Source organism: Pipra filicauda, unplaced genomic scaffold, assembly GCF_003945595.2.
Source record: "Pipra filicauda isolate LSUMZ 115617 unplaced genomic scaffold, ASM394559v2 scaffold120_size2142806_pilon, whole genome shotgun sequence".
NCBI lineage: Eukaryota > Metazoa > Chordata > Aves > Passeriformes > Pipridae > Pipra > Pipra filicauda.
Window position 1 is genome coordinate 1,562,900 of NW_024103663.1, and position 20,554 is coordinate 1,583,453.

Sequence of the window (20,554 nt, forward strand, 5' to 3'; positions counted from 1 at the left end):
CATCAACGTGACAGAATTTGTAGCAATTTGTTTCTTTACTGTTGCTCTTTCTTTACTGAGTGCAAAACCCGATATTGTGAAACCAGACATGCAAAAGTTAGGAAATATAAGACTTAAGGTTGCCTGTGCAATCTTCATTAGCTTCCTTGGGCACATTTGGGATGGTGAAGTTTTTGTAGATGTGACCATATGCTGGTTTTTGCAGTTCTGAGTGTTCTGCACCCCTGCACCTCCCTGGTTTCATCTTGGCACCCCTCTGATGAGGAACAGAGGCACTGAGCAGCAGCTGAAGTTTCTTTAAGGCATTTACCCACCTTCAGAAAGGAGCTCTGGGGCAGAGACTGTGATAGGATCCCTCTCTCTAGGGAGAGCATTTGTTGCTTTCCCTGTGGGAGAGTCTCTCTGTTTTCCCCCCAAATTCTCTCCTCCATTATGCAGTTTTAGTACGCGACCGTGACTCATCCGTAGATCAGGGTGAAGAAATGATCCATGATTGCACAATCAAACCTCCACAGTCAGACCTTGAGTGTGAGAGGATTAAATTGAGATTCATGGACAGCATTAGTTCTGGCATCTCCTGACTGCCAAATGCTTGGCTTTATGACCCCAAATTTTTTTACATGAAAACAAATGTCTCTGTTCCCCTTCTTCAATTCCCACTATTGCAACGCTTGGAAAACTGTGTGTTGTGGCAACTAAGGCACTCTCAATGCTGTGTTTAATTCATGGGATATTTGCCATTCCTGTGGACCTGCAGGTGACCCGGCAGTCTCCCAATTCCTACGTGGTGATCATGAACAACTCCTGTGTGGAAGTGGATGTGCACAGGCTGAGTGATGGGGGACTGCTCCTCTCCTATGATGGCAGCAGCTACACCACCTACATGAAAGAAGAAGTGGACAGGTACAGATTAATGTTTAACATTTACATACAAGTCAAACTTGGGTGTACTTGTAACTTTATGCCTCCCAAAGATCAGCTGGGAATGGAATTCTCTCTTAGGAAGAGGTTCCTAGGTATGTTGTGGATGAGTTTAAAGGGAGAAGTTGCCTTCACCTGGAGAGCAGATCTTGGTTAGTGTTAGAAGGAAGATCTGAATGTGCACCAATGTGGAGTCCCTGTTCCTCTGCTGGTTCTTCGAAAATGCCCTTTGGGATTATAAAAAACCGAAAACCAGAACATGAAAATCTTTAAAATCCTTGAAACTCCACAGCTGCCTTAGAAATAGAGACAAGATGTGCTGTTTCAGTGCATTCCCTCAAAATTCCCTGCAAGGATCACAGCAGTGAGACCAGAAAATCCCCAGTCTGGAATGTGAACCTTTGCTCCACCTGCTGGGTTCTGTTCCTGGAAACTTAACAAATTGGTCAGGAGGACAAAGATGTTGGATAACTTTTGGGCTTGAAATACTACAGAATCTCCACCTCTCAGTTGGTTGAGGTGTTTTCCTTCAGTTTTATTTTGAGCTAGAATAGGGAAAGAGAGAATGCATTTCCCCCTTGCCCTGCCTTCCCCAGGGAATTCTGTGGCAGTGATTTGTCCCACTCTTTCCTAGGTACCGCATCACTATAGGGAACAAGACGTGTGTGTTTGAGAAGGAGAACGATCCCTCCATCCTGCGCTCGCCTTCGGCGGGGAAGCTGATCCAGTACGTGGTGGAGGATGGGGGACACGTGTTTGCAGGCCAGTGCTTTGCAGAAATCGAGGTAAAAGAGTCTCAAAGAACTGACTTGGCTGCCCAGCTGAGGGGGAGGGATATTAAATGCTTTGGAACCGGGGGTTGAGCACGAGGGATAATTCACAGCACTTCCTTTCCAAGTTTTGTCCGTGTTTTAACCTGGACTAAAGCAGGAATCAGTGAGAGTGATGGAGTGGGGAGAAAATTACTGAACAGCTGAAACTGGAGTGTTAATGACTGTACACTCAGTGCTAAGCAGAATTTCTCAGCAGTGAGACCATGGTTGTCATCTTGCTGTGATTCCAAGGGAGAGTGGGATCCACGTGTTTTCCAGCGGTGGTGAAGAAGACCATTGTAGGAGCAGGAGCAGGTGTCCAGTGAAAAGCCCCAGACCTTCCACCTGTAGTACTAACACAGACTCAGAAGCAGACTTATGTGCCAGGATTAAGTAAGAAACTAAGACTTCTCTGATTACCTGATCATTTATCAGGTTGATCGGATGAGTTAATAAGTGTCACTCCTCCCTTCTCCCTTGGAAGTTACTTAACTCTTCCAGAGGAGGAGGATGAGCAATTTCTGCATCTCGGTGAGGAAAGCACGAGGGGTTGTGTAGGAGTGTGTGGCTCAAAACAGATTTGAGGGAGGGGAGGGTGTGTGATGACAGAGGGGCAATTAAACCACTTGGGGATAATGTGTAGGAGAAAAATATCAAGACACAGATCCAGTTATTTTATGTAAGTGCTTTTACACTGCAACAGGGTCATGGCTGAGAGGGAACCACCTACACAGTCCCTGTGCTCCCAGTTGGGTAGAGCATAGTAAGGGTAGAACCAAGCTGGTTCCCCCGTGCCCAACCCTTCTACTCCAAAGGCAGGAGCTTCCATGGTTGATCTAAGAAAGCCTTTCTGTCTGGGAAGAACTGTCTGAGGGCTCTAGAAGGTGACCCTGGTTCCCTCTGCTCAAAGTGAAGGTGTTGCTGTAGCTTTTGAGAGGAGCCTTTGGAGTCCAACAGCTGCAGCAGTAAATTGTCTGCTTTGTTCATTGTGCTGAGTGTGGGACCTTCCTGGGTCCCCGTTGGTTCTGGCAGCATGGAGCAGGTGACATTCCTGAGGATGGTTTCATGCTGCACTGATTTGTGGCCAATTATTTGGTTCTCCCATTCACCTTAGTGTTTGGGTTTGTTCCCAGTGTGTGTGTTTGTAAGCTTTTGGGAAAGCCTGAATGCCAAGCTGCTCATGTAGGTCTGTCTGTGGTGGGACACTGCCTCCCAAGACTAGAACCATTTTGGGGCACATGGAAGCTGAGTGTGTAACCTGTTTTCCTTGTGCAGGTAATGAAAATGGTGATGACGGTATCAGCAGGGGAATCAGGCTGCATCCACTATGTCAAACGGCCAGGGGCAGTCCTGGACCCAGGCTGTGTGATTGCCAAGCTCCAGCTGGATGATCCCAGCAGGGTTCAGCAGGTGAGGAGTTGCAGGAAGCACAGATGTTGTTGGGGTTTTTAATAGGGGAGTGATGTTGAGAGTGGTACGAGATGGTCCAGTGAACCAGTTTCCCATTTGTGCATTGTACTGGAATTGTCACTTCACCATTCATTTGTCTCAGTTGAGGACTGGACTCAGATTATTCTCTCTCTCTCTGATTCAGGATAATTCTACCATTCCTGTTGTCTCTTCTTACCTCAGTACTAATGTGGGTTTGTGTCTCTCAACCAAGTGCCTTTTCCGCTCTGGGAATCCTTCCAAACTAAATCTGAGGCTCCAGTTGAGGGTGCCTGGACATTGCCCCCCTGGCTGATGCCACAGAGGGGGGTCAGTGCCACTGTTGTTGTTCCAGGCTGAGCTGCACACGGGTACCCTGCCCCAGATCCAGAGCACAGCACTCAGAGGGGAGAAACTCCATCGCATCTTCCATTACGTGCTGGATAACCTGGTCAATGTGATGAACGGGTACTGCCTGCCAGAGCCCTTCTTCAGCAGCAAGGTACTGGGTGCTTCTTGTTGCAGAGCCAGAGCACAATATTCTTTCAGCTCAGGGCAGGGTTGGCCAATTTGCCTGTCACAGCCAGAGGACCCAGAGTCAGGGCAGTGGTGCCCTGCTGTGGCCAGCTCAGCTGGGTTTGCTTAGACTTCTTGTGGTCAGTCTCACCAGAGAGGAAGATCTCACAGGGTCCAAGCACACCTCGTGCATCCATGTCCTTCTCTCTTGGAGAGGTCTAGTCACAGCAGAATCATAGAATCAATTAGGTTGGAAGAGACCTCCAGGACCATGGAGACCAACCTGTGACCCACCTTATCAACCAGACCAGAGCACTGTGTGCCATGTGCAGTCGTATCCTGAACAACTTCAGGGATGGGGACTCCACCCAGAAATTCCTTCTGATGTCCAGATGGGAGAGTCCCCTTTCCTTTTTTCCCTTCTTGCTGCTTATTCTCTTCCTCATACTTGTCTTTACACTGCCTTGTCTCTGTAGGTGAAAGGCTGGGTGGAGCGACTGATGAAGACTCTGAGAGATCCATCTTTGCCTCTGCTGGAACTTCAGGACATCATGACCAGTGTGTCTGGGCGGATCCCACCCAATGTAGAGAAGTCCATCAAGAAAGAGATGGCCCAATATGCCAGCAACATCACATCAGTCCTCTGCCAGTTTCCCAGCCAACAGGTGATCAACCACGCTTCTAGAGGGGGATAAAAGTTGATTTGTGTTGGGGCAGAAGGTTCCTTTAAATTACCTGGAGATTAATTGAACCTGAAAGGTGTGTTGGAACGTGGGATCTTCATGATGAAAGATGCTTACCTGTATCACTTGAACTTAAAGGCTTGTCTCCTTCCTCTGTGCTGAAGGGTATGTGTTCCCTGCTCGGTGTAGCTTTAAACAGGCGGTTTAGAAACACTTTAATCTCACCAGTGGCTTTGTGGGCATTTGTTTGTTTGCTTTTTGCCTGGTACATGTGCTGCAGTGCAATTTGCACCTTAAAAAAGAATAACTGCAGCCAAGGAAGACCTGACCAGGTCAAGAGATGTTGGAGGATGATTTCTCCACTGTATAAATCATGCGTTGATTCTTGTGTCATTGTTGGGTCATTAACTTCCTCAGCAGTGTAAGGCTTTGGCTTTTACTGGACTCTGCTGGAGCTCTCTCTGGTGTGCCTGGAAGTTCTCAGACTCTCTGCTGGCTCTTCAGCCAGATGATCCCATCCAGAACCGGGACTGTCATGTGGTTGCTGTCTTGCAGATTGCCAATATCCTGGACAGCCACGCCGCCACCCTGAACCGCAAGTCGGAGCGGGAGGTTTTCTTCATGAACACTCAGAGCATTGTGCAGCTCGTGCAGAGGTGAGCCATTTCCAGGGGTGTCCTGCAAAATGTGAGCTCCTCCCCACAGCGGGGGAGGCAGGGGTTGTGTGTTCAAGCAGGCTCACTCCGTGCTGGGTTTCTGCAGGTACCGCAGTGGGATCCGGGGCCACATGAAGGCCGTGGTGATGGATCTGCTCCGTCAGTACCTGAAGGTGGAGACTCAGTTCCAGCACGGTGAGTGTCTGAGCACACCAAGGATTTGATTTCTGAAGCCATACTTGGTCCCAGAAAGTCCACATTGGGCCCCTTTGAGGCGGTTTACTCCGACTTCATGGTGAGGGTGAACTGCACAGGCTTGTTTTCAAGGGTCTGCAGTCGGATCCTGGCTTTTGTAGAGGAGCTTCTGTCCCCTTTGAGTTTTCATGGTAAGAGTGTTCAAGAGGCAAATGACAAACTCCACTCCAGATCTGTCTGTTCTGCTGGTTTTCCTCTGGTGGTTTGTCCTTCTTCTTTTACATCCCGTGCCACTGGAATGATTCTGGTTATCCTGCTCTGTCATGATGTGATTCTGGTCTCTTTTCAGTGTAGAAATGCTCCTTTTCCTTGTAACTTCAAACAAATAACTTCCATAGGAGTTCCTGATCCTTTAATTGAGGACTTTTGTATGACCTGGAGTGAAAAGATAGACTTGCTGAATTATGAGTTGTGTTGCCATTTCTGGTCTCTCACTGAGCTCACTAAGGCTGAGCCACTCTGTGTGGTCTCTGCTTGTTCCAGATCAGAGGTGAAGCAGTTTTCCCTCCCTGACTCTGTCAGCAGTGACCCACCACTGGTGAATTCCCCTGCTTGGATATTCCACGTGTAGAATCTTCACGTTGGAAGCTTGATTTGTATTTCCTGATTTCTGCGCATCTGCAGGAAAAACTGGAATCAGAAAACCTATTTAAATTCACCACATAATTTAGTTCTGTCTTGCCTTTTTGTTAAGTTCTATGGTGAGGAAATCAAGTGCAGTAAAACCAAAAGTCACTGAGTTACCTGCTGTAAAGTGCCAGGAAGCTGTTTGCTGTCCCTGAGCTCAGTCTGAAGCTGAGGTGAAATCAATGCCTTGCACTGCTGTATCCAGGCACAAGATGGCAATGAAGCCCTGGCTAATTCCAAGGCTCTGGCTCTTACAGGTAGTTCAGATTCCACTCTTCTTTTGTCCTGCTCCATTACCTGCACCAGCCTAATGCTACTGCAGGTTCATTTCCACTTCAATTTGCTGACAGTAGAGGATGGTGCAAGGCTTTTTGCTGTTATTTCATTCCAGTTGTCATTTGAATGAAAGTCTGAGCCAACCATTCCTCTCTGTATTGCTCACGAAGGAGGCATTTGGTGTAGGAGCTGTTTAATAAGAGTAGGATGTTTGAATTAAAGTTTGCAGTTTGTGGTGGTGGGAATGCTTCCTTCCCAAAATGGATTGTGTGGACCATAGAATGGTTTAGGTTGGAAGGGACCTTAAAGACCATCCAGTTCCACCCCCTGCCATGGGCAGGGACATCTTCCACTAGCCCAGGTTGCTCCAAGCCCCGTCCAACCCGACCTTGGACACTTGCAGGGATGGGGCAGCCACAGCTTCTCTGGGCAGCCTGTGTCAGAGCCTCCACACCTTCAGAGGGAAGAATTTCATCCCAAAATCCAATCTAACCCTGCCCTCTGGCAGTGTGAAGCCATTCCGCCCTGTCCTATCACTCCAGGCCCTTGGCAATAGTCTCTCTCCATCTTTCTTGTCAACTCCCTTCAGGTACCATGCAAAGGAGATTATTAAAAAATATACGTAGAAAGATAAAGACACATCAGTAACTTGTATTCCTTGACACAGAGGTGTGAAGACTGGGGAAAAAATTGTGCATTTCTGCTTGCAGGTCACTATGACAAGTGTGTCTTCACCCTTCGGGAGGAGAACAAAAGCGACATGAACGCGGTGTTGAACTACATCTTCTCACACGCCCAGGTCACCAAGAAGAACCTGCTGGTTACAATGCTCATTGTAAGTGGCTGCTGCTGCTGCTCCCTGTGTGTGGGATGCTTGGAAAGGTACTGCATTGGCAGCTCAAACCCACGAAAAGCAGGTGGTTTCTTTTTGTGGTGGTAATTCTGTAGTAGCAGCAAGATTTTTATGGTCCTTCTTTGCTAAGGAAGGGAGATGGGCAGTGAATGGCATCAGCCCGTATCGAGGCCCCTGAGGGCTCTTCCTTGCTGAGCCATAGTTTGGTCTTACAGGTTTGGCAGTGATTCCTTCTCCCTGGGTGGAGTCCCAGAAAGTCTTGTCTGGGGTCTGCAGTGGTGCTTTTGGACTGGCTGTCCTTGGGCTGCACGAAGGACTCTGGCAGGGCTCAGTGTCAGCCCAGAGTTGGTCACTCCAGATCAGACCTTTGCCCCTTAGGATGTGTGTGGCTGTTCAGGGGCTTACAGAGGGAATGGGAATCTCCTGGGGCTGGAATTTATCTTGGTCAGACATAGATTCCACCTCAGAAACACAAGGAATCCTCGTGCCACCATCTCCTTCTTGTGTTCTTCTGGCTTGTTACTCCATGAAAATTCTCAGTCCTCATTAACTTCATTCCCACTCTAATGGGTAAAACTCCCAGTAAATTACATTCCCAGAAAAAATAATTAAAAAAACCCGATTGAGGCCTGTCTCTTTTTGCTGTTTCCTAAAATGGGCCAAAGAATCCTTGTCTCACATGATGCTTTGATGCAGAACGAGCGCTCACCTTCCTCAAGGCAGGATGAATTTTGCTACAACACGATTTCCAACAGACTGGATTTGGGTGTCCTGCTTTTTAAGAGGCTGATTCCAATACTGTCTCTTCTTTTTCCCCAAATTCGTTTTCTTTCTTCTTTTATTTTACAAACATAATATGGTCTGTTACTGCCAAAAATATATCCTAAGTAGCCATCCACAAAATAACTCTCCAAAGCAAATGAAGTATCATAATTTTCCTAGGCCGAGACTGGGTTTCTTAAATTCTCATTTGTAAGATGGAAGTACCCTGGAATTCTTTCTTTCTGGCTCTCCTTTTTCCCCTCTTTTCCTCCCCTTTCCCTTTTTGGTGTGTGGTGTGATTGTAAGTAACGCTTGCCTTAAGAATCTCATTATTTGAACACGGAGCCATATTTCCTCTGAGAATTCTGGAGTAGCTTTGAGCCGGGGCTGTTCATTTCTCAAGTAATCATGCTGGCGTGATGGAGAGAGAAAATGGCAGCTGTTCTCAGCTCAGGCCTTCAATTTTCTTCAGAGTCCAGTCACTCAAGTGTGTAATTACACAGGGGTGCCGGCGAGGCGTTAGCCCTTGTCAAAGAGCTGGTTTGAGGCTTCGCTGCTGCCTTTGCCAATCGGAGCAGGCGAAGCCAGCGCGGCGCCAGCGCCCGGCTGTATTCTGTTGTTGTCATCCCGATTGTTTCTTGCTAAAATGGGACCGAAACTTTTGGCCTGGCTCGTTGCCCCTTGCACAGGCCGTGTCGGGGAGGCAGGGCCTCGCTGGGCCCTGCCTTGGCCGTCTGAGGGAGCGAGGGGCGTGCGGGGAGGCCTCAAGGAGCTTTCCCTTTTCCCTTCCTGTGTGGTCGCTCTTCCCACCGCTGTCAGTTATTTCTGCTCAAGTAAAGGCCAACGTCCCAGTTTGCTGGAATTTGAAACAGCGGAGGTGGAAGAACCCTTCTGGGTGACCCGAGTGCTGCTGGAGCGGCCGCTGCCAGCGCGGTGCCGCCTTGCCACGGGGTCTGCCCTCGTGGGTGTCTCAGGGACTTCTCTGGAGTGGGAACAGGGGCTCAGGAGGGGCGATGTGCCTTTGGTCACCCATGGCACAGCTGGCTTCCCCTGAGTTTCGGAACATGCTGGGAAACAAACAACGGTCACTCCTCTTCCATCTGACTCTTCACGTCCAAGGGACCCGGTGGCGCGTTTGGTGTCACCATGGTGGAGGCTGTGGTGTTTTATGGGTGGCCAAGATGTTTCTGTGGGGTGGGTTAAGTTTGTCCAAGGGCAGCGACATGTCCAAGTACCTCGATGCCTCTGTGGCTGTTATTGATGTATCCCAGGAATCCATTACTAACAAGCGGCTCCGAGGATGGTTTTAATAATAGTGCTGTGCTGCCATCATTCACCTTTTGTAGCCAGCAGGCTCCTAAGGCAGGGTGGGAACTACTTCATCCTTCATATATTTGTTGAAATACAGTGTGATTTGTTGTTATATGTTCATTTTCTGTACTTAACTGGCTGCTCTATGCACACACCTGCCTTAGCAGGAGGAATGGCTGGTGGCATGGCAGGAGTCCCGTGTCCTGTCGGATTTCTGTTACCTGGAGCAGCAACATTACAACACCCTGGAATTTGTGTTTCAAATCCGACCAAGGCAGTTCTTGAATTATTCACTGTGAATTCCCACAGTGTCCTGGAGTGGATAAATGCACAAAACTTTCTTTGGGAGCAATCACTGCAACGTTTGCTGGCCCAAGACTGGTTAGGAGGGGACAGCAACCTGATCAGAGTTAGGAGCTTAGATTTTTTTAATCAGAGGGATTTGGGTCTCTCCCTGAGAGACCTGTGTCATTGTTCCTAGAGGTGCCATTGTGCTTGAGTGGGGTCAGAGAGAAAGGGATCAAGAGCAATGTGGGGGAAAAGCTCTTTAGCTTTGGAATCTCATGAGCTGTTCTCGTCAGTCAGTCTATGGGACTTGTGTTATTTGTGTTTGGTTTTTACTTTATTTTCTCTGACAGGCTTATCTATCTAACCTGCTGCACAGAGGTCTCCTCTTATACTTTTCTATTTCTTGGATCTTCAAAGGGCCTTTTCTAGACTGTAGGTGTTCAGAATATCTTAAAACTTTAAGGCACCAACTCTTTCTCGTGGCAAATTCCTGTTTCATCTCACATTTCCCTCCTATGATTAATTTACCAAGACAAGCTGTTAAGTGCTGTGTGGAAGGAACACGTTAGAGGCTCCTAGAGGGTTTTCAGCTTTGGGAGTGGGAGGCTCAGAAGAAGAGTCAAAGACTGTGGGATTATTCATGGTGGAAATCAAAACTATTTTTGGAAGAAAGTCTTTACTGGTTGCATTTTACTGAATGGAAGAATTCAGAAGAGTTTTGGAACAGCATTAACACTGGCAGTTATGCTCTTTGGTTTTGTTGTGTGGATGTATTCCAGGCTTGAACTCCTTTGAGGGAGGATGGAAGGTGGTTTCCCTCTTGTTCTAATAATTTCCTGTTCTGTTCATTGCCAGGACCAACTCTGTGGCCGTGACCCCACCTTGACAGATGAGCTGATCAATATTCTGACAGAGCTGACCCAGCTCAGCAAGACGACCAACGCCAAGGTGGCCCTGCGGGCACGGCAGGTAAGGGAGTGTGTCCAGCAATCCCAGCTGATCCCTGATTCAGTATGGAACTGTTCCTGCCTGGAGCTCACCCCTCTGGGAAGTCTGTATCTCTTGATGTTTGTTTTGATTACTGTTCAAATGGAGAGAGTAGATACTGTGAGCAGCTTTGACAGTGAAGCTCATTAACCAGTGATTGACTGTGGTGACAGGCTAAGATTGCAGTGGATTCCCGATCACTGTAATATTTAAAGTTAAGATACATTCCTTTGTCCCTTCTCCTCCAAAAAGTTTTGTCTGGCTCACACAGGAGGGAATTGAGAGTAGCCCAATGGTTTGTGTGACAGAGGAGGTGGAAATACATGGTCACTGTGGCTCCTGGTGGCTTTATCATCTGCAAACTCACCAGCACAGCCTGCCTGGATTGTGCAGGAACAGCAAGGACATGCTCTCCATGTTCCTCAGCTGCCTTACAATTGTGGATCCCTGTGTATAGAGGACAGAGAGAGCCATTTACACAAGAACCAGATGTTCTTTGCAGCTGCTAAGGAATTATCACAAAGGATTATGTTGCTCTTTTGGTTTCTTCCAGCTTTTGAGTTGCATTTTGTGAATTTTTTTTTAACAGGAAAATAATTGGAAAAACTCGATACTGTCAGTTCTGAGACTGTAGTGCAGAACTAATTTAAATGTTATGTGGCCACACAGATATTGCTGTGAGCTTCTTCTTTAGCAGTTTGGTTTAACTCTTCCTCTGTTGCAGGAAGGGGTGAGAGGGCGCAGTGGTTTTGTGGTAACGCTGACCCCGGAGTCTGATCACTTCTCTCATTCCACAGTCCCTATCTCCAACCTAAAAGTCTAAAGCAGGAAAGCTGACACTTTGGAGATCTCTCCTTTCATTTCTTAGCTTGACTATTCAAAATGAACGGGGTGTTTGAAGCTGCTCAGTGACCTTCTGTTTCCTTCAGGGTTGTGTTTGTGTCCTTGAACCATTCTGTTATTGAACCTCTCCTGCAGCAACTGGGGAGGGTACTGCAGTCCCTGTGCTGCTCTTTCACTTCATTTTCCCTGCAAGCTGCTTCCCTTTTCTATCTCTGCATCCTTCATGTCGGGTATTTAATACCTGGCACTGGTGTCTGTTGTCTCCCCTGCTCCAGAGCTCTGCGTGGGCCTTCCCACAGCTGCTCCCTGCCAGCTCTGCTTCCCAATTAACAGCCGGCCCGGCAATCCCCAGGACTGCTCTGCACTGCTAAATCACATGCACTGATGGAACTTGATTGAAGCTGTTCCTTTTCTCTGTGGGGAATTGCCACTGGTACAAACAGAGCGGATAAACAAATGAGGCTGGGGAGAGGAGGGAGTTTGCAGCATCCCTCAGGTGCTGCAGAATTCCCAGGAGGAACCGGTCGCCTCTTCAGGGATTGAGCGGAATGGTTCAGGGATGGAGCCCCCCACCCATGGCCCAGCGTGGCTCCTCTCACTGACACTCCTGGTGTTTGTGGTTTTCCAGGTTCTCATCGCTTCCCACCTGCCCTCCTACGAGCTGCGGCACAACCAGGTCGAGTCCATCTTCCTGTCCGCCATCGACATGTACGGGCACCAGTTCTGCATCGAGAACCTGCAGGTACCTGCCACGCTCCTCTCCTCGCTCCCCTGCTTTCTTCTCGCTCATCTTCGTGGTTCTGTAATAAATCTCACCTCCAGTCCCAAGGTCCTTGTGGCTTTCAGTGGTGTTGGTCTGGTTTCCAGCTTTTGCCCCCTGTTTTGTTTTCGTTCCTCCGCTGATATCAAAATCACCTCTTGACAGTCTACACCTTCCTCACAGGGGACAGTGGAGGAGAGGTGCTGATCTCCTCTCTCTGGTCAGCAGGCACGAGGAAATGGAGTGAAGCTGTGCCAGGGGAAGTTCAGATTGGACATTAGGAAAAGGTTCTTCACTTGAGGGGGTGGTTGGGCACTGGAACAGGCTCCCCAGGGATGTGGTCGTGGCCCAGAGCTCAAGGAGCTTCTGCATGTCACTGCTCATCGTGTGGTTTAGCATTGGGTGGTCCTGTGAGGAGCTCAGTGATCCTTGTGAGTCCTTTCCAACTTCAGATATTCTCCGATTTAATATAAAAAGTCCATCATCCTTGATGAACAATGGGAAAAGCTTGGAAATCAGAGCTAGTCAGACTTGATTTGGGGTTTTTCATTTTTTACCTGGCCCTGTTTGCAAGATGGTTCTCTTTTAAATCCCTGCCTAATGTGATCTCTTCCAGAAACTCATTTTATCCGAAACATCCATCTTTGATGTGCTCCCCAACTTTTTCTACCACACTAACCAGGTGGTAAGAATGGCAGCTTTGGAGGTAAGTTTATTCCCATTGAAAAAAATGAGTATTTTTAATTTTTCTGTGGGTTTGGTTTGTTTTGAGCACTGTTACCCTGCAAGATCAAGAGAACTGTAGGTTGTGTGGAATGGGGCACACTTGGAGTCTGGCATTTAACAGCATTAATGTTCATAATTGACTGAAATTTCAAATTCAAGCTATCTATGTGTGAAGAGGTCTGAGGTGGTTGAAAGCAGAAGCGAAGCTGCTGTCAGAGGATGGAGTCATAATCCTGATTGTTCTGTCCTACCAGACTGGCCATCCTCAAAAGAACAACTTCAAATTCTCAGTGAATTAGAGTTCTATCTAGGTACTCATTTGGAGGCACCTGTTTGGTTTTTAATATTTTTGAAGTCTCCGGTGTGTTATTTGCCTTCTCCCTCTGCTTCCCCAGCCGGGTGGGGCTGATGCAGCCTCTCTGTCCCCAGGTGTATGTTCGGAGGGCCTACATTGCCTACGAGCTGAACAGTGTCCAGCACCGCCAGCTGAAGGACAACACCTGCGTGGTGGAGTTCCAGTTCATGCTGCCCACCTCCCACCCCAACAGGTCAGATCCCGTCTTCGGGTGCCTTTGGAGCTGGAGCTCTGTGAGGGGCTCATCCTGCCTTGGCAAAGATAATTTGCAATAGGATGGGTGGAGAAAGGGAGAGCCCCAGTGCCTCAAATATGCATAAATTTCTTAAGATAAAACCTACATTACCCAGTTCCTTCTCCTGAGTTGTTTAAAACTTCAGGAGCTGGGGGTTGTAGTTTGTGCAGTTTGGATTCATTTAAATATGATACAGTTTTCATGTGTTTTCTGATTTTTAACTTCAGCTTGGGCAGTAACTTATCTCTAGAGCATCAGTCCTGGCTGAATCCCAAGCCTTCCAAAAGATACAGTTCCAGACAGAATAATCAATTACTCAGAACTTTAATACAGAACAGTCAAAACAGCCTCTGTCCCCTTCCTGCCAGCCCTTTCTGTTTGTGTTGGCTCTACTTTCCCCCTTGGCTTTGCTGGATAAGGTGACATCTTCTGTAGCAGATGTTTTTTTGGAGCAGACCAAGATGCACGTTTGAGTGTTTTATATAAAATGCTGGAATTGACATAGTTTGATTTTTTTTTTTTTTAGTCAATATTTTGCATTTCTCATGACTGCAGCCAAAAGCATCAGCTCTTGTTGCCCTGTCTAGAGAAGGGTGGCATCTCTTGTGCATTTAAAAAAAGAAAACTCGCTTATCAGAACTTAGAGAATAATCAAATCATTGAATCATAGAGTGGTTTGGGTTGAAAGGACCTTAAAGATCATCTTGTTCCATGGGCAGGGAACCTTCCACTAGACCAGGTTGCTTCTCCAGCTTCTGCCAGGTCAGTCAGTCGCTGTGTTTTCTCACTCAGGAGGGTGTTTTAGCTGATATTTGATGTTTGGCTGTGCTGGCCGCAGTGAGGCCCCGCGGCCACCGGGTGCCACTGTTGGTCTGTGCTGCTCCTGCACCGCTGCTCTTTCCCTCCTTTGTTTCCAAGCATCTTTTTCCCGATTTTATTTTTGGTGGGGTCCGGTCTCGCTTCGTTGGGAATCCATCAGTACCTTTCATGAAATGGTTTCCAGGACCTGGTTTGCTGGAAATGAATGGCTGTCCCCAGCCAGCCCCACCAGCCACTCCTGCTGCAGACAGGACATGAGTTTGGGCTCATCTGGTTCCTACATTTCTGGAATATTTGTCAATAATTGCATACTATTTTTAGCACCCCTTTATAATACTCTCTTCCCCCCTCGTTCTTTCTCCATCTCTTCTCTGCTGGCCTCAGTTACCTTTGTTGCTCGGGGATTTTTGGCCTGCCCATGCTGCCCACTGCCCTGTTCTGTGCACACAATCAGACAAGGTCAGCTGGGAGAGAACTGTTCCTGCTCCAGGAACAGCTCTTTGTCCTCCAATCTCCTCTCCCCTTGCACTGAACGGGCTGGGACCACGTTCTGAGCTCAGTTCTGCACCTCAGCCATCGGTGCTGCTGATGGGTGACAAATGCATCGCAGCCCTTGTGCAGAGGGAAGCAGCTTCAGGGGCCTGTTCACCACCTGAAGAGGAAGGTTCTGCTCCTTTGAGGTGCCTCCACCTGCCAGGGATGATTTTGGCTCCTGGTGCTTGATGCAGCTTCTTGCTCTCCCTCTGGCGTGGCTGTTGTGTGCCCAGGGTGAAGCACAGGGTGCCCAGGGGCTGAGGGTGTGGATTTAAGGAGCTCTGAAAGCACCCCTGGTGTTAAACCCAAGACACAGAAATCCCAAAATTCTGACATTGTTCTGCTTAAGTCTTTTTTGTTGTTTTTGACCATGTTCTGTGTTCATCACATGCTTTGCTGTATCTTTGTAGCACGAACTTTTAGACTGAAAAGCTAAAAATGCATTCCAAGGGCAAACCCCAAAGCCAAAATATCCCAAAATGCCCCTTGAGGCTCTGCAGGGCTGGTGAACCAGGAGCAGATATCACAGAGCCCTTAAGAGAGCGTTCACTTTTGGAACTGGTGTTATATGATGCCACACATTTTTCAGCACTTTGTTAGATATTTTTAAACCCTGGTCCCTTTTGTGTCAGATTTCTGTGAACCTTTGAGAGCTCGAATTTTACTGAAGCAAATGTTCATGTAGAGAAAATGGCAAACTGATAATGGTTTAAATTCTAATTAAATTTATGAATTTATATTTAAATTCTTTTTTTATTGGTATTTAACCCAGCTATGGCTTTACTTAATTGTGACAGAAACAATCCCAATCACTACTTCTGAGCTGCCTGATCACAGCTTGGACTCAGACTTTGTGTTTTTGCCCATGGAAAGATTTCCATCAGCTGCCCACAGGAAAGCTTTAAATGGAAGCAGAGAGGACAAAAAAGGTGTTAAATCTGCTGACAAAGTCACTGAAATGCAACCTGCTCCTGGTGGGTTTTGTGGGCAGAAGCTGTTTGGGGAATTATTTGTTTAAAAGAAAACATCCTATTGTAATAATCCACCCCGATCCCGACGGTGAGGGAGAGTCCTAGGGAGAAAAACAGCTTCTAATGGAAATCACCGAGGGCTTCCCAGATCCAAGCAGCATTCCTTCTGCCCACTGTGGGCAGATGAGCAGTGCAGTGTCACCATCTGGCAGCAAATGGAGTTAGTGAGCCCTCTCCAAGCAGAGCGGCTGCAGAAATCCAATCTGGAGCGGGCGATCCAAGGGGATCTCCGGGATGCCAATGGCTCCACGCTGCAGAGGGTACTGCAAAAAACAACTGCTGTGTGCAGAGCTCTTGCCTTGGCATAACCTGCCTCTCTGAGCCAGCCAGAGTCCTGGGGAGAAAAGATGGGAGGAAGAAATGAACCCTGTTTGGAGCTGTTCTCTGCTTCCCTCTTGTTCTGCCTGCCCTGCTGAGATGGGAAGCGAGTGGAATATTGACTGGTGTTCAGAGAGTTCAGCTGCCTTTGTGAGGGTGGCAGCCCAGGTGACAGACACTGAAAGGCCTTTCTGAGGTGTTCAACACACGAAACAGGCCTTGCCTAATCTTAGCTTAAAATCTTCTGTTCAAAGAAACATTGTGTGTCGAGGAGAGGGAATTATAGTGCTTTCTCAACAAAAGTGTTTTCTTCTAATCCCTTCTCCTCTCCTGCTTTCCAACAGCCTTTCTTATGTCTGGAGCTGTAAGGTTTAAATTAAACTGGGACATTGTCTGCTGTAGCCAGCTCTTGGAGCTGCTCTGCCCCTCCCAGAGCATCCCCTTTTCTCCAGCTCCCCACGTTCCCCTGGCCAGGGTGTTCAGCTGCTCCCTTGATTTCTCCTTCCCCAGTAGCAGATCCTAGAGGATCAGAGGGGAAGAACTCGGAGGTAAATGTGTTCCCACAAAACAGATCCCTGTTGTTCTCCGAGGTGGATGTGTTCCCTGTGTCAGATGCTAAGACAGGTGCTGACAAGGTGCTGGATATACCTTTATTTTTGGGTATGGCAGTGATGCCACAGGGCTCTGCCTTCTGATATGTTGAGCCCCAAAGGAAACTGAAGTATAACCCAGCCAGTTTTGCTCCCTGGTGCCTCAGCCATGCCTTCCCAATCCATGTGGGCACTGAGCCCACACCTTCCCTTTGTCCCATGTGCCACCCCCAGCTGCCACACTTGGCCTTGAGGTGCCCTGAGGGACCTTGGTCAGGATGTGCCATTGGAAGGAGGAAGTAAGGAAGGTTTTAGCACTGCAGGCGAAGACTTTAGGTTTTGATAATGGGCTTGCTTACCTTTAAAGCAGGTTTTACTTTGGAAACTTTATAAACAAGATGTCTCACACCAGCACACCATAGAATGGCCTGGGCTGGAAGAGACCTTAAAGACCATCTTGTTCCAACCCCCTGCCATGGGCAGGGACACCTTCCACTAGTCCAGGCTGCTCCGAGCCCTGTCAAGGGTATCTCCATCAGTATAAATGTCTCAACTAGCATGTGCTTGGTTTTGCCCAGAATCTCCTCTCTCTGTGCTTGTGGATGTTTGTTGTCACCCTCCTTGGACTTAGATGTTGCTGATTTCAAGGCTTAAGCGTGATCTCTCCTTTGCTGTCTCTTGATGTTTTATCATCTATGGGATATTTTAGTTGTTCCTTTTTGTCAGCCTCTTCCTTAACTTACAGGTAGAAACCATTTGGAAGGCTGAAAGCCAGATTAAATACCCCTGTTTCCCAAACAGTGCTTTTTTAAGAACTCCAGAACTTGCTTACACTTTAAAGCAGTGTGTGTGAGTTCCTTCCTACTACAATTTTACAATTATGTACCCATAATAATTGAATTTCTGACAAAAATGGGAGCATTTTCTGTGGACTAGTTGCTACAACAGCCTCTTGCATCAGTCTTTGGATGCCAGGAGTGAGCCAGCTGTGCTGCTGTGGGCTCTGACCGTACCCAGAGCCCCAGAGGGATAACTTGTGGGGTATCAGCCCGAGGTCCCCTCCTTGTTGTGAGAGACTGGTTTGCATCGGGAGGGAGGAGGGGAAAATGATTCCAGGACACCTGTAAATCCCTGCAGCTCCGTGCTGAGGTTTGATGTTAATTAGGCAGCAGGCAGCAGTAATGTGCTGCCGTTCCCTTGGCTTGCCTGCTTCGGAAAGGGCAACATCTTCCAGCAGAGCAAAGAAGGGGCTGTGGAAGGGGCAGCAAACTGAATGGAACGACGATAATTTTATGCAAATTGGACTTCAGTAGCAGATTCAGCTTGGCTGAATCACAGAGGGAGCAGAAGAATAAGGAAAGAAAGAGGGAGAGGAAAAACCCAATCAAGATGTGTGGTTTGAGGCATGTTTCACAGCCTTCTGGTTAGATTCTTCAACAGAAATGAAGAAACATAAGAGGAATGGCACTGGTCAGAGCCAGTGGAATTGCTCTTTCTCCTGTGGTACTGCTGTTAATAACTACAAGTGGGTTATTGAGCTGATTCTGCTTTGCTGCCTCATTTCAAAAGCTCTGCCCTGCGCTGGCACTCGCTCGCAGCTGGAGCTCGCCCGCGGGGCTTCGCATGCATGGCTGTGGTCTGGGGGGAGAGAGAGCTCCTGTCTGAGACAAAAAAAGGGAAAAAGAAAGAAAAGGGGGACAAGGAGAACCAGACTGAGATTCCCCAGGAGGTGCATGGTGGGGGGGAGCAGGAGTGATGGTGACAGCAGAGCTGGAATCGGTGTGGAGCAGATCCTTGGTGAGATCGGCGTCCCCGGCCAAGAAGGGCCTTTTTGGAAGTTCAGGAGAGATGAGGAGAAGGGCTGGGGCTGGTGTGGTGAGCAGGTGAGTGAGCCTCAGGTCAGCTCCGGGGAGGGGGCTGAGGGGAGCAGGGCCAGCACTGCCCCATCGCTGTGTCCGTGTCACCCCCGGTGCTGCCGGGGGGCTCTGACACAGAAGGATGGAATGGTTTGGGTTGGAAGGGACCTTAAAGACCATCCAGTTCCACCCCCTGCCATGGGCAGGGACACCTTCCACTAGCCCAGGTTGCTCCAAGCCCTGTCCAACCTGGCCTTGGACAATTGCAGGGATGGGGCAGCCACAGCTTCTCTGGGCAACCTGTGCCAGGGCCTCCCCACCCTCACAGGGAGGAATTCCTTCCAGTATCCAAACTAAGTTTCCCCTCTTTGAGTTTGACCCCATTCCCCCTTGTCCTGTCACTCCAGTTCCTGATGAAGGTCTCTCTCCAGCTCTGAGGTCTCCACACAACCCTCTCTTCTCCAGGATGAACAGCTCCAGCTCTCCCAGCCTGTCTCCAGAGGGGAGGTGCTCCAGACCCTTCAGCAACTTTGTGGCCTCCTCTGGACTTGCTCCAAAAGTTCCATGTCCTTCTTTAGCTCCTGTTAGGAAAAGCCCCCACAGATGTGATGACCTGTAGATATGAAACCAGCCCCACACTGAGCAGCTTGAAGCCTGTTATTCCATTTTCCCTGCCGTCTCCAGCCACTGGATCTCCTGTTTTCCTCCATGCCATTCCTGCCACAGTCCCTTCAGCTCCGTCCTGAGTGGCTGGAGGCAGTTCCTGGAGCATGGCACCAGGGTGCCCTTTCTGAGGCTGAAGTGAACATTTGTTACGCTGTTTTTTCCTCTCCCTGTTTTCTGAAAGCGTTCCAGGGACGGCTACAGGAGCGTTCCTGCCGGGGGTAGGAACTGCCAGTCCTCTCCAGACTATTTTTTCCGACTGAAGTAGATCACATGCAGCTTTCCCACTACTTGCCAAGCTCAAAAAATAGCCCCAACCCCCTGAGGCCTTCTGGCCCCTTCGGTCCTGACCACAGGCTCTGCAGCACCGTGTCCCTCTCCACTGCCTCAAATTGAATTAAATTCTTGTGTTATTTAACATAAGAGATACGTTTTTAGGTAATTTTTTTTTACTTTCTCCTGTATGGCTTAAGGAGATTATGGGATGTTTTTGTGCCCCTACCAGTAATGCACCCAGCATCCCACCCTGTAGTGAACATGACTCTGCTGTGACAAAACCAGTTTGGGACAGGACCAGGGACAGACAAGATATTTAACAGTGTGACCATGGGGATACACTGGTCATTAAATAGTAAGACTTCATGCCCAGTAACTTGAGGTCTTGCTATGGTCAAGGATGTCAAGAAAGTCTGTGGTTTGATCTCCTACAGGTTCCTGCAGGGAAGGGGAGGGGGATTGTCCTGTTATGTGCTCCTCAGACTCTCCATCTTTTCATGCTTGCTCATCTCTTTGCACAAGCCTCCTGTGTGCATGGATTTCTTTTTTTTCCAATTTAACCTTTACTGTTTTGCACGTCAGTTTTTCCATCCTGAATGAGCAATACCCCACCTCATGCTCTCCTGGCTGTACCTGCTGTGGGCTGGGCTGTTCTGCTGCTGTGAAAATGTGCCCCTCACTCCCCTCTGCCTTGTGTGCATCACTAAGCCCTGGTCAGCACGCAGATGTGTGGAGAGTTGGACTGATGTTATAAAAGGAATGGTAAAATTTTCCTGAAGTTTGTTCTTTTTAGCCTTAAGCTTGTTCTTTTTGGTGTTGAACGCTGAAAATGCAAATTACTGCCCGGTGCTGTGTGTCTTTGTTTTATTCCTGCCTTGTGGGAGCCGGTGCGTGGGCTGCTGCTTAGCCTGGAGGTTTGGCAAGGAGGATTTGGCTTGGATTTCCTGAACCTGTTGCAATTTTTCCTGTGTGAGATGGTCATTTTTTTTTGCATCTCTGCTGTTTGCTGTTCTGTCAGGGAGTGCAAACTCCCTTCTGGTCTTGCTTTGTGGAGCTGACTCGGTGTGTGCAAAGGGCTTGAAGTGGGGACAATAAAAGATGAATAAGAACATGGGGTACCTTGCAAGCCCACTGTGTTTTCCTGGGGTGTTTTATGATTTGCATGTTTTCTGC

The 20,554-nt window shown here is 48.3% G+C and overlaps 1 protein-coding gene across 8 annotated transcripts in view; it reads left to right on the plus strand.

The window, feature by feature from the left end:
- The window catches only part of ACACA (acetyl-CoA carboxylase alpha), a 114,706-nt gene that overhangs the window by 27,937 nt on the left and 66,215 nt on the right, over window positions 1–20,554 (plus strand). For all 8 annotated transcript variants that reach the window (XM_027751648.2, XM_027751651.2, XM_027751650.2 and 5 more), the window contains 12 exons: window positions 758–903; window positions 1,556–1,706; window positions 3,009–3,143; window positions 3,517–3,663; window positions 4,154–4,342; window positions 4,916–5,016; window positions 5,123–5,211; window positions 6,885–7,009; window positions 10,244–10,357; window positions 11,847–11,960; window positions 12,595–12,684; window positions 13,134–13,252. In XM_027751648.2, the coding sequence (XP_027607449.1) occupies window positions 758–903; window positions 1,556–1,706; window positions 3,009–3,143; window positions 3,517–3,663; window positions 4,154–4,342; window positions 4,916–5,016; window positions 5,123–5,211; window positions 6,885–7,009; window positions 10,244–10,357; window positions 11,847–11,960; window positions 12,595–12,684; window positions 13,134–13,252 (1,520 nt within the window). The remainder of the gene's footprint in view (window positions 1–757; window positions 904–1,555; window positions 1,707–3,008; window positions 3,144–3,516; window positions 3,664–4,153; window positions 4,343–4,915; window positions 5,017–5,122; window positions 5,212–6,884; window positions 7,010–10,243; window positions 10,358–11,846; window positions 11,961–12,594; window positions 12,685–13,133; window positions 13,253–20,554) is intronic.